Source organism: Embiotoca jacksoni, unplaced genomic scaffold (assembly GCF_022577435.1).
Source record: "Embiotoca jacksoni isolate LCO1_2020_lvr unplaced genomic scaffold, fEmbJac1.0.p SCAF_31, whole genome shotgun sequence".
Classification (NCBI taxonomy): Eukaryota; Metazoa; Chordata; class Actinopteri; family Embiotocidae; genus Embiotoca; species Embiotoca jacksoni.
The window spans coordinates 1,677,813-1,690,562 of record NW_027185383.1 but is presented as its reverse complement, the minus strand read 5'-3'; the positions used below and the strand labels follow the sequence as shown (position 1 = coordinate 1,690,562).

At 38.7% G+C, this 12,750-nt stretch overlaps 1 protein-coding gene across 5 annotated transcripts in view; it reads left to right on the top strand.

The window, feature by feature from the left end:
- Window positions 1–12,750, top strand: part of ctnnd2b (catenin (cadherin-associated protein), delta 2b) — a 182,138-nt gene that overhangs the window by 81,222 nt on the left and 88,166 nt on the right. For all 5 annotated transcript variants that reach the window (XM_069164419.1, XM_069164418.1, XM_069164421.1 and 2 more), the window contains one exon: window positions 9,415–9,449. In XM_069164419.1, coding sequence (XP_069020520.1) covers window positions 9,415–9,449 — 35 coding nt within the window. The remainder of the gene's footprint in view (window positions 1–9,414; window positions 9,450–12,750) is intronic.

The window sequence follows — 12,750 nt, the reverse complement described above, 5'->3', positions numbered from 1 at the left end:
GGTTAGAAGGTAGCACGTAAGCTACGGGTCGGAGACCCCTGTTTTAAGCATGTAATACACCTGTTGGTCCACTACAAAATAACATTTCAGTGTCAAGTTTGAAGCAGGCTTTCCATCTGAATTTGAGTCACGTAGTTTTCATAAGAGCGTTCGTCTATCATCATGTTTTCCACTGATTTATTCTGGTTTCTCCTTTACTTTGTCGCCTGTATCCGTCTGAAATGTACAGCTTCACAGTAGCCTGACCATCTAACTCATTTCGGTGCAAATTCAAATTAGCATCAATGTTTTTTGGCAGAAGTAGGAAACATCACTGCCAAATTTCCTGATTATTTAGTAAAGCAAAGTCAAGCAGCAGTGATTTATGAGCAAAGGGATGCAGAGAATGAATATCAACGAGGCTTTTTGGGAGTAACAAAGCAAGTCTGCACTTTTCTTCTTTTAATGTTGAATTGCAAACTTTGACACATTCTGATAGTGATTCAGACTTTATTTAGATGACTCTAAGCTTTTCAGAAGTGCAGCTTCAGTAGCTGTGATGAGAGCTTGACTGAAACTGCGTGAGACATGAACAAAGCAGGTAAAGGTGACTATGAATATTGCAGCAGACAATCCATGATTAATGTCAAAATGAAATTTAGGCAAAAATAATCTACATCTGCAAAAGTTACCTGCTTTGTTTTTGCAATAAAAGCCCTTCAGTTTGTGTTGCTTTTTTAATGTTTAAAAAATGGTTCTGAGTAAATTAACAACCACAGCGTGGCTTCAGCTTTTGAATCTAAATTAGTGTTGACACAAGCTGCATTACTGTTTGATGGTTTCCAAGAGCTAAAAGGGCCTTTGCTTTTTCTTTTATGGGTGGCTCTATTATCTAACAGCTCTGTCTACGAAGCGGGCTGTCCATTGTGGTCAGCACAGATAACAGATAATATGCACGGCATGGAAATAGATGGATTATATGGACGGGCTTTACAATGTGTTTATTGGGTGGATAAAATGACAGGGATTTCATTGCCATCTCTGGCATTCGCTCTTTTAAGCCCCCCCTCATTGGATTTAACAAGGCTCTCTCCTCTTTTTCTCTCTCTGTCCATCATATTTGATCTACTCTTCTCTGTTTCTCCCTTTTTTCTCCCTCTCCCTTCGTATTGGATTACACCTTTCATTTTCTACCTTTTGTTCTTTCTCCTGCTCTTTCTGTATCATGTTCCTTCTCTCCTCTCTCTCCCTTTCTGTTCTTTCTATTTTCCCATCCCTTAATGCAGCGGTCCACTCAGAGAGATGAGGCGGTCAGATAGCAACCGTTTGATTTGTAACATTACCTGTTTTCCATCTAGGAATAGCACCAAATAGCCAAAATGTGCACTTTAAAGCAGCTGGAAATATCAGGTCAGAATTTACAACAAGAGTTGATCATTATTTGAAATTACAGAGCATTACGCTTCCTGTCTGTTCTTTTACCCAACTGAAAATACCAAGTGGGGCTTTTAAGCTAAAAATATCATAACTGGGCTCAAGTATCGCAATCGAGAGCGTTTACCTAACTTGCTTAAATTGTGCCCCTTATCTTGACATGTACATTCACACTTGTTGTAAAGATTTGTATAATGTTTCAAAGATGGCAGCAGTCAATGACAGGTGGTGTACCATGGAGTCTATTTAGTGAAGCAGCATTAGGTGGAAATTTGACAGTCCTATAACGCTCTGTGTCTTTTATTCTTACTTTGATTATAAAGTTTTAGTTTATGATCTCATTGTAGAGGAGTTCTATCAGCTAAGCCTTGAATGTAACTGTAATAGATCTGCAGCTCGCGGACTGCTTCAATGATTTTTTGTTGTTCCTGCTAAAATGCCTTGCCTTTTCCTTTCTTGTTTATTGGTATTACTTCGTATCCTCAACATTTTCATCCCTGTCTCTTAAATATATTTATAGTACTAAACATGTTTGGAGGAAATGTTTTTGCTGAATAAACATATTCACAGAGCACAGGGCTTTTTCTGCCTTTAAATGTAACTCATGAACGGCATCTGGAAGCCACAAAGGCTAACAACTTAGCAAGTTAACAGGTGGTAAAATAAGGCAGGAAATACAAATGCATAGACAGAAGGAGATGACGAAGTCATTGGGACATCAATATTTCTTCACACATATTATTTAATTTTAAAGAAAAACTTAATGAATCTGAAATTATAAAATATAAATTTACCATCCAACAAAAAAGGAACTATCATGGATTCTGCCATTTCTGAAACTGTCAGTAAACACAAGTCATAACTCGTGAATTTGGAGCGTTCGTATGCAGTCTTCTTGTGAACACGGTTAACACGGCCCCATGGCACCAGACTGCCCAGTTGCTCATGAACACATCTCAAAGTACTTGATAGAACTGAACTATTGTCACTGTGAGAAGTCAACATGTTAATTATACCATCTTTCAGCCTTCAAGAAGTAGTGTGCTGTAGAGAGATCTATCCATATGTTTTTTAAAGCATTGCTAATATAGAAAGGAGTTACAGTTAATTTTCTTTGGTCGAACTATTAAATAAACCGGTAAACTTGACATCTCTTGATTCAGTTTGTTGAAACAAAATAGACTGCTAGTTAGACATTGCAGATAGAGTTGACAGTCTGTAGCTGTCTAGTATTGGAAAATAATGGACCTGATAATTACTTCTTGCTCATAAGTTTATCAGTTTTTACTAATCAGTTTTTAGCCAAGTGGGTTGGAAATGAGGACACTCTCAGTTTGACTTTCACACTTGAGGGGAGTTTTATCTAAAGTTATCAATCCAATTGAACGAGGTCAGTCTTTATATAAAGATAGCCAGAGGCATTTCGAGATAATCCGGCATTGTTGCCAAGCAGTTTTGCAGAAGTGTCCCTTACTTCAGATTACATTATATTGGATTACGTAATATCTTTGTATTTTGTGCAAAAACATCAGAGCATGAGTCCAAACTGAATGTTGTTTTTTTTTTTTCATTGGCATGTGTATTATTTTGCTGACCTACAGCTATTTGACTAATATTTGAGCTTCGCACACTCAAACACACAAATCCATGTGATGTCCTGTATACACACAAACTAAGCCACACTCACAGCTGCACCCACTCGCACACAGCATTATGTCATTAGCGGTGATGAAGTGCAATGCCGTGGCGTGACCTGCAGCAGGCCAGTTGATCACACTGTCAATTAGTCCTCTCGCTCCACTAATTATAGTGTCACATTCCATTGATGCACCAAAGAGATTCAATGGGAGAAAAACACAACTCTGTGTTTCCTGGGCCAAGAGGTGAATGAGCTGTTTCAGATATTTAGCTCTGATTAGATATACATGGTGGCTGGGGGGGCTGCAGGGGGAGAGGAGCAGGAAGGTTGTAGCTCAGGTGGTCGAACGAATTGGCTATTATTTATGATGTTGGCAGGTCAATCCCAAAACCAACAAAATTAATGAATCCCCCCCCCTCAAACTGAGACTTCCTGTGTTCTCCCTGCACATGTGTGGACTTGTAATCACATCTTCCAGACTACAGAATATAACATATTGTGATGCCAAAGTGTGGAATACACCCACCAGTCCCTTGCAGCTAACCATTTCAGGACATCGGTTTCGCCCTCCCTGAAAAAAACACGTGAAACATGGAAAACAAAACCATGTAGGGTTAGGTACCAAAACTACTTGGTTGGGGTGGAAAAAAATAAATCCATGCTGCTTTCTTGCAGACTCAAACCCTGGTCTCCTCTGTGAAAGTCTTGTGGTTTATCAATCCAATTATCCCAAACATGCTTCCTTATAATCACCTCTCTGCTTGACCTTGTCTGCTTTCCATGCTGAGATGAGGCCAGGCGTCACACTGACACTGCATTTCTAGTGGACTGTTGGTTGTATTACATGTTTTGGCGTGATATTAGGTTGAAGTAGAGCCTCACAGAGCTGCTGGTGTGGTTGTACTCTTTGTGCTTTGTCTTACATCATGTATTTGTGTACTTACCCTTACTGTTTTGAATAAGTAAGTGCACTGTGTGTAGCAGGATGGTGTACTCCTACCAGTCCACAAATTAAGTATAAAACACTGGACACTCTTCCCCCTGAACGGGTCACCATCATGGCTATGTAGCACACTGCAACAGCACTGCACTATACAAATACAACTTCTGCAATTCCACCATAGTGCTGTCAGATAGAAGCCATCAGTACGTTTACAAAAGCAGGTTCGTATCCAGGTAAATAGAGCAATCAAAGCCGCCAGACAAGTTGGCAGCAGATTTTCCACTAAGCACCCAACAGGGTTTTTTGATCTGAGACAACGCTATCCTGTTAAATTTTCAAAGTATTGTCTATAACTCAAAATTCCTCATTCAGTACTTTAAGAATTGATTAATTACTTGAGCACTTACACTGCGGATATAAAGAAAATGCTGAGCTTCATCAAGCTGAATGGCAAACAAGAGAAGAAATAGAGCTTCTTTTTCATCCACCCTGACACTGATTTATGATCCTATTCAACTGTGTCAGATTAAGGATTGTTATTCTCTTGTATGTAGTCAGGTCGCGCCTATTCTTCTTCAAGATATTCTGTTATATCCTGATCTAATTTTCCTCTCTTACTTCCTCTTGTCTGCTCTTCTCTGGTCCTGTCTAGTCTGTTTGGCTCCCCCCGATAATAGGAAATAAAGCTGCAACTGAAATCTGACACCCTCTGGACTCTTTTATATTCAGCCCTATGTTGATGTCACCACTCGGCCTGTGTGCTCACGGTTTGCAGCGAGATTTCTATGTGAGCACTCAGCTTGCATTTAGTTTTACCTACATCACATCCCGGCCGTTGGTAAATAGCACACATTCATCTCCACTCTGGCATTTTCAAGAGCACCGAGTCAACATTTTGACACCTGCAGGAAGAGAATGCGAGGACCGACCTGTCCTAGTCTAGGAAAACATTGACTCAGCCTGTGTCATCAGTACTGCCTGTCTTAACCCGGACCGGTGATAATAATCCTCATCCTCCTCCTCCGTCCGAGTTCTTTGTCTGATATAAACACACTCCATCCTCCCAGACACCGGGGCTCAGTCTCTCTCTGTTCCCCCTGTGTAGTGTGATGCATTTTTGTCCTTTAGGTGTGCCTTACAGCTTGTGTGTGTGTGTGTGTGTGTGTGTGTGTGTGTGTGTGTTTCTGTTTGTGTTTGTGCATGCATGGTGGTGTTTTGTTTTTCTATAATAACGCCTGATGAATGAGAAGTCGGCTTTGCTGACAGAGGGCGCCATTAACATGTACCGCTTGGCTTCCCCTCGCTATCCGTCACACACCACACACACATTCACAGAATGGAGGTAATCAATGGGATGATTTACTGGCATCTGTTTTGTGTTAGAGGGAAGCGAGTAGCATTTGTTGTTTTAGCCATTGAGATTTCAGGTTACAAATGTGTAACATGCAGCAATGCAAAGAGCAGGTATCCAGCTCGGACTTTCACGATGTCACATTCACACCTCATGATAATCGTGTCTTGACAGAATTCACGATAACAAATAATATCACGATATTGATTACAAATTTGATCAATGTAATTATGATTTGACCATTGAGGTTTTAAGGGAATTGATGATACAAGACAGTATACAGTTCCTGTTGCTCTTTACTACTGCAATCAAACAGATCCAGGAGATTAGTTACTGTAGAGGCCAACTATTTCAATGGCTTCACATGTCCTGACTCAGTGGGTCGATATTGGAACGAGTGCATCGGCTGTTTCTAATCTGATTGTATTAGTTTAGGAAGTCCAATGCTTGTTATAGCTATATGTATCACCTTTCCACCTTGTGCGCTAATGGTTTTGAGTCATAGCCTTTTTTGTTTATCTTTGTTTGTCTTTTATGAAAACCTCAGAAACTGTGTCACATTACATTACAAATAAATGTTATTTCTAACCATGATTTACACCTATTTAAGTCTGTTGTTTTATTCCAAAAAGTTACAAAGAAAGAAGGCATTGAGGGAAGTGCCGATTAGTTTGTAATATGTCATATGGGTATTATTTGAGGCAGGAGAGGTGCCAAAAAAAGTATTTGCAACAAGGCCAGTCACATTAATGTTACGCTGCAGTTTACCGGTGCGTAAATAAACATATGAGACTGCAGAAAAGAAGAAAGGCTTTCAACTTTCGTGGAGGTACCAACCCTCCTGGGTGGAAAATAGCAACTTTTGTACAGTTTTATGGCGATTAACTGCAAATACAGGCTTCAGTGCCATGAAATGTATTGAGACGGATGAAGCAGCATCCTCAGCGTAAACACACTTCAGCGTGGGCAGGCCAGATAGAGAGGAAGGAAGCGAGGTCATACGAATGAGGACATTAACATTTCCCAGCATGCCTTCTTACTTTGTAACTTTTGAGAATAAAGCAATCAAATCATATATGTCTAATTTATGGGTAGAAATATTCATTCATTATAAACCATATAGATTTGGAACATTTTAATACATGACAAACGGAGATAAATTAAACAGTGTATGTCTGAAAACCATAAATGCAAAAGATAAGACGATATATATACCTTTGTCATTCTTTGACACTGTTTAGGCCCCAGTGGATGGATCTGATCTGTCTAATCCTTTGAGGTGAAATGATTGTATATCCTGTCACTTTGTGTAAATAACAATGTATACCAATGTTGCTTTTGACCACAATGACAGCTGAAGGAGTGAGACTGAATTCTTATCAATTATACACTGCATGTCAGTCAGTGTATGGGGGTGCCACTTGCATGTCGCAGTGTAAACCAGATAGATGCTGGCATTAAAATGAGACTGACATCACGATACGTGTTACACAATTACAATATATTTCAAATGTATATCAATATTTCATGTTTTTAATGTCACGGTTACTGTCAATAGCACCTTCACATATAGCATATAGACATGAGAAGAGATGTTCATAGCGTGTATATTACATATGGAGAGCTTCAGTGCTTTCCCGTCAGTTATCATCTGGCAGTCTACTTTTAATGCTCACAGGAAAAGCAACCTTTGAGTACCTCCATCTTAGTGATAAGTGGTTGGTCATCCACCGGTTGACATGGACATGGATATAAAACATTTTTAAAGGCTGCACTTAATCCACTTGAGACTGTTCAATTCAACAGACCTCAGGGACACGGTACATCTGAAAAATCACTCTTGGAGGTGCACTGAACACAAGTAGAAATGATGCTTTTAACCAGAGAGGCCCAACTCATTCGGAGTGTATAATATACAGCACATAGTGTGTCGTCACACTATACTTGCTATTGCAAGTTGTTGGCAGTTAATTATCTGGTCTGCATTGAGCCTGCAGCCAATTTACACAGCTTTATGGCTTGGCTTGTATCAGGATGGCTTACGTGGTTTGGATTGATCTGCATTATTGACTTCACTGCTTGAAGCTTTAGCCACAAGCAGTAAAGCTAAAAAAGGTATCGTGATGGGAAGTGATGAGCTGGGTTAATTTGGCATGAATGGTTTACTAAGGTTTAAATGTTGCTGACATTAACATGTAGTAAACATGTTTTATCATTGAACTATCATTACATATCACTGGCTCTGCAGTTTGTAATCACTGCATATGGGTCAAAATAGAGATTTACACTCAGTGTGTAGGTGGTTTCTAGAATCAGAAATGTAAGAACAACACAATAGAAATCACAATAAGTAAACATAATGAACAACAACACAATTGGTTACAGTCTTATAAAGTTTGTTTACATGGTGGCAATCCAACATCAACTTGGATTTCAAGTATATAAATATATTGCATGTGGGATGGTACTGCATTAATATACTGAACCTATCTCTATAATGAAAGTACAAAATATACCAAACATACCTACATGTTATTAATGCACATAACCTCCCATATAACCACAAAAACAGGTTTTATTGCATATCCATCAAACTCTAGAAAGAACTAGGAGACAATTTAAACAAGAACGTTTTCCAGTCAACCATTTAAAGCAGCGGATTGGCTCCTGACAGGCTCGTATACATGCTGTCCAATTAAAGTGAGCAGACTTTGGCTCTACGAATTGCACATTTCAGAACACTGCAACTTTTTACCTTGTGCAAACAGGGAATAACACAATGTTCCTCCTAAAAATTAAAAGTACAATTAACCATACAATTACAATTTACTCAATTCAATCCACTCAGGTTTTACTGCTACAAACCAGCAGATATTGGCGGATGAGGAAATGATTCTGCTCGAGACCGAAATCAGATGTTTTTGTTTTTTTTAAAGCTGTCTTGACAACCAAAATAGAAAGCCATATCAATAACATCTTCTTTTATTTGAGCTCTATTGAAACAACACAAGAGAGTCCCTGCAGAAACATGGATTAGTAGCTGCCAAGAAAAGCACAAGTTTGTCTGTAAACAGTCACTGCAGACATAAACGAATTGTTCATGGAATTTGATTGATGTTGCAACACACACACTTAATTCCTGTGAATAGGCAAAAGGTTACAAAACTCCCTTTAAAAAACAGGGAATTTAGTAATATTTTATTTAGGCCAATTAATATGTACTTGGTTGAACTTTCTATTAATTATAATTATTACTTTTACTGTTTTGAAGTTCTGTCATATGCTGCTTTTTGCCACTTGTACTCTGTACTTGTACTTGCACTTGTACTCTTGTACTCTGTTTTTTTACGTGAAAGTGGCTGATATCGGAGCATAAAAATGAAAACTGCCACTAGTTTGAATCAAAGGAGCCACTTACAGCCTGTCTGCTGTGGTCAACTGAGCACCATATCAGTGCATGTGTGTGTATTCGGTCTTAATAAATCTCATTTTGTTACTCCTACTAGAGCAAAGCCTCTGTCCAAGTCCAATTTACGCTGATGTTTTATTGCTGCCCTTTTAGGAATATATTTCTAATCTTAAATCTTTGTGTGCTCACCCTTCTTAAATCTTTCCCATGACAAGATAATGCTGGTGCTGTTGCTGGATAAAAAAAAACAACCTTTGATTCCCCTAAAGAGTTGTCCTAAAACAAGCTTGTTTTCAGTTTGGAGACATGGTATTTTGGAGTGTCTCTTATTGGATTTTTAAAGAATATCTCTACCCGAGGTACTGAAGAATGTCCCCAAACAGCAACACTCTGTGGTTTATCGTTCCTCAGCTGAAGGTGAAAAACCCCACAAATGGAGATACAAGGTTGTCGCAGAGCAATAGAAAATTATTTAAAACTCCAGAAACCAGCAATTTCCGTGGTATTCCTGTTTTATCATACTTTTTCAAAGTGGATTTTGATAGGAAAAAGACTGTTTATGGCACCGGACGCTGAATGAACTGCTATTACAGAGTAAAACTATCCTGCTGGTACCAAAACTTACTAACTGATTTCTTTCTGTGATTTGTCTCTTACAGTTCAGCAGATGAGAAGTTTCGCTGGAACAACCAAGGTAATATTTCCTCTTAAATGCTCTCATTTGTTTGTTTCTTGTCCTGCATTGTTTGTGTTTCAGCATTGCTGATTCTGCTTATTTCTTGAGCAGCCATTGTAACACCCTCCTCCATCATGTATTTACAACATAGGCCTACTGAAGCGGTCCTTTACTAGAAAAGTGGCGGCCGCTGCAGTTAAGATGCTCCCGAGACTCCACACTAAATCCAAGTAAAACAAAACAAATGTCTGTGCAAACAGAAAAGCTCCTGTCTCTTAAAATTCCCCCACCCTGCCTTCACCCATCTGACAGCTGAGTAAAGGTCAACCAGCCTTTGCAAATAATTCTGAGCATTTAGTTTAACCTGTTGGGGTGCCAGATGGGAAATGTTTTCCATAAAAGACAGCAAGAATCAATGAGCCTTTAGATGATTTGAAAGTCAAATTAAAACACCTCTCAAGGGTTGACAACTTCTTTGACAGCATTTTAGTTAGAAAAACACCGCCCATGCATGACACCCAGGTCTCTCTGTCACTGCCTCTTTGTCAATCACTTTGAGATGTATAGGGTGTTGAGAGTAGATTGATTATCTGAGTGCAAGGCTGGCGACCTCTGTCAACAAAGCGGTGACTAACACAAGGCAGCGCAGAGGTTTTGTGGTGGAAAACGTTTCAGGCTTTTAGCGTCTGCTGTGGTCGTCATCCGTCCTGCTGCGCTCCAACACTCGGCCTCCGAAAGACTAAATTCACTCTGTCACCAAACAGGAAAAAACAGCCTTTCCTCAATCCAATCAGACCTCTGGATCTCATCATCACTCAGGAATCGTTAAAAACCCATCAGTTCTGGATCAAACAGGTTTAAAAATGACTTTTGGCTTTTTGAGTGAGGGTGAGTGTAAATCCAGAGTAATGCTGCACACAGCACTGGAAATGTTTCACCAGCAGCATCAACATCATCAGTCTGCAATTGTGTCAGTTGCAGTCAATAAAATCAGCCTTCTAAATCCACTCACTAAGGCCTTGACTATTACTGTTTCTCTCTCCGTCTCGATAAGAGATTAATGTTGCTCCTAAGTCTCATTTGTAAGCTTTTATCCCTGCTGGCAGCCCTCTCTAACTTGAAGACACTGGGCACGCTATCAGTGTCTCTCTGACAGACAAACGGCTCGTATCCGAGTACAAGGTGGACCTCAATCCCACAAGATTTGTTGTTGGATTATCAGTTAGGTTTTTCCCTTTGACCTCAGGTTTACGCGTCTCTGTGATGAGACTTGGGAAAGGCCTCTTTTTTTATTAAGTAATTAACAGCTGAATGAGGATGAATTATTTTACTTTAACATTGTGGTTGAATTGTATTTTGATGAGACAATGGGGACAAAAAGCCTCAACAGCTCCACTGTTCTCACTGTCAGCTGGTTTGTGCAGCTAACAAAGATCATTTATACAAGTACTGTATTCAAATACAGGTTTTAGGCACTTTACTTGAGTATTTCCATTTCCCACTATAATTCAGAGTTGTATTGGACTTTTGCAGATCCAGTTTTAAATATGTAAATATTAGAGCACAACCCTTGTATTGGCCGGCCGATTTTATTGTGCGAAATTGGCCTATCACAGAAATATCAGTATCAGGCTAATATGAAAATATTTTTCAAGAACATAATGCAGAAAAAGACGCTCGGAGAAAACTAGAAATTGTTCTGCTTTTGTTTTTTTTCTAGATATAATTATTAAATTACCAATGAAGCTCACTTTCAGTGCACTGATGTCAGTGTAAACAATAAACAGTAAAGTATCCTGCCATCATTACATAATGTTTGTCACAACCATCAAATACGTTTAATAACAACATTTTAGGGATCATTCAAAAAAAAAAAAAAAAACATGGCTATGTATATATTAAGAATATGAGCCTATATATTGAGATCCTAATTTCGGTTATACCATCATCCCCAAAATCTTTAATCAGTTGGACTCTGGAAAATCAAATTAACAATTAAATGTTAGTGTTTTATTACTAGACTAACCCTTGATCCTGTGAGGGTAATTCATGTTCTACCCGACAGTTTTATATAGTAAACAATAAACTCATATTAATACATTAATACTTATAACAAAATAATATAATATACTATATTATTCTGAAGTGGGCCCTTATACAAAATAAGTACTTTTGATTTTGGAAATTGAGGTATATTTCTGTGCTTTTAGATAAATAAAACTTTGTATGAAAATGTCCTCTTAACTAAAAGGGTTTAAGGAGACCCGACAAAGTTGTGATATCTGGACAGAAAGAGACCAATGAATCTACTGTGAGAAGATCAGCCTGAATCTATGAAAGTAAGGGGGACAAACAGAAGTTTGTGAAAACCCTCAGTGGAACTAATGCCCCCGCCGAACCTTCAGGCTTATGGTCACTACGTGTCTCAGCTGGACTTCATACTGTCAACATAAGTTTGGCTACTCTCCACAGTTATTTTGTGGCATTTTTCAATGGTACTATACATGTAACATCAACATGAAATACTTTATATAGGCGGTCCTAACCTCAGGGCAACACCACAAAGGTTAAAAAGGATTCTTCTAAAAGAAAAATTGTCTTCACCAAAATAAGTGATGAATTTGTTCATCCATCCAACCATATATATATATATATATATATATATATATATATATATATATATATATATATACCTATCTCAGTCTCTCACATCACATCCAAGGTCACAGCTTAACATTTGAACGAATGCTTAATCAAACACTTGGTGCCTAAATGGTGTTCACACTATCCAGGGACTCTTTTGGCTTGAACACCTCAGAGACACAGCAGCAGGGGTAAGAAGCTTATCAAGATATTACTCAATCAATTTGACACAAACCTGCATCTAGATATCTGTCTTTCAGTTTCCCACTTTAGCCGAGACTGCATAGTTAAAATATGTTCTTTTCTATCAACTTGACCAAACCTGCCAACCCATTGTGAGCTTCTCTCGCAACCCAGACCTTCACGAGTGCTGAGAGGCAAAGCATACATTATTAGCAAACAGTCAATAAAATGTACTTAATCTATGGGTTTGTGCACTTATTTTTTTTAACCCTTATAATGTTCATGAAGTACCAGAAGTGCAAATCTGTGTTGTTTCCCTTAGTTGTGACTATCCTGAAGATGACCTTTATTACAATGACCATAAAGAATAATGCCATGTGTTGTTTGTTCAAGCAATTATGAAAAGATTCACAAAGAGAAGCTGTCTATCTGTCTTTGTGTTATCAGTAGAAAGTGGCCCAATAGCCTGGACAGTTTAAATGGACCTGAACAA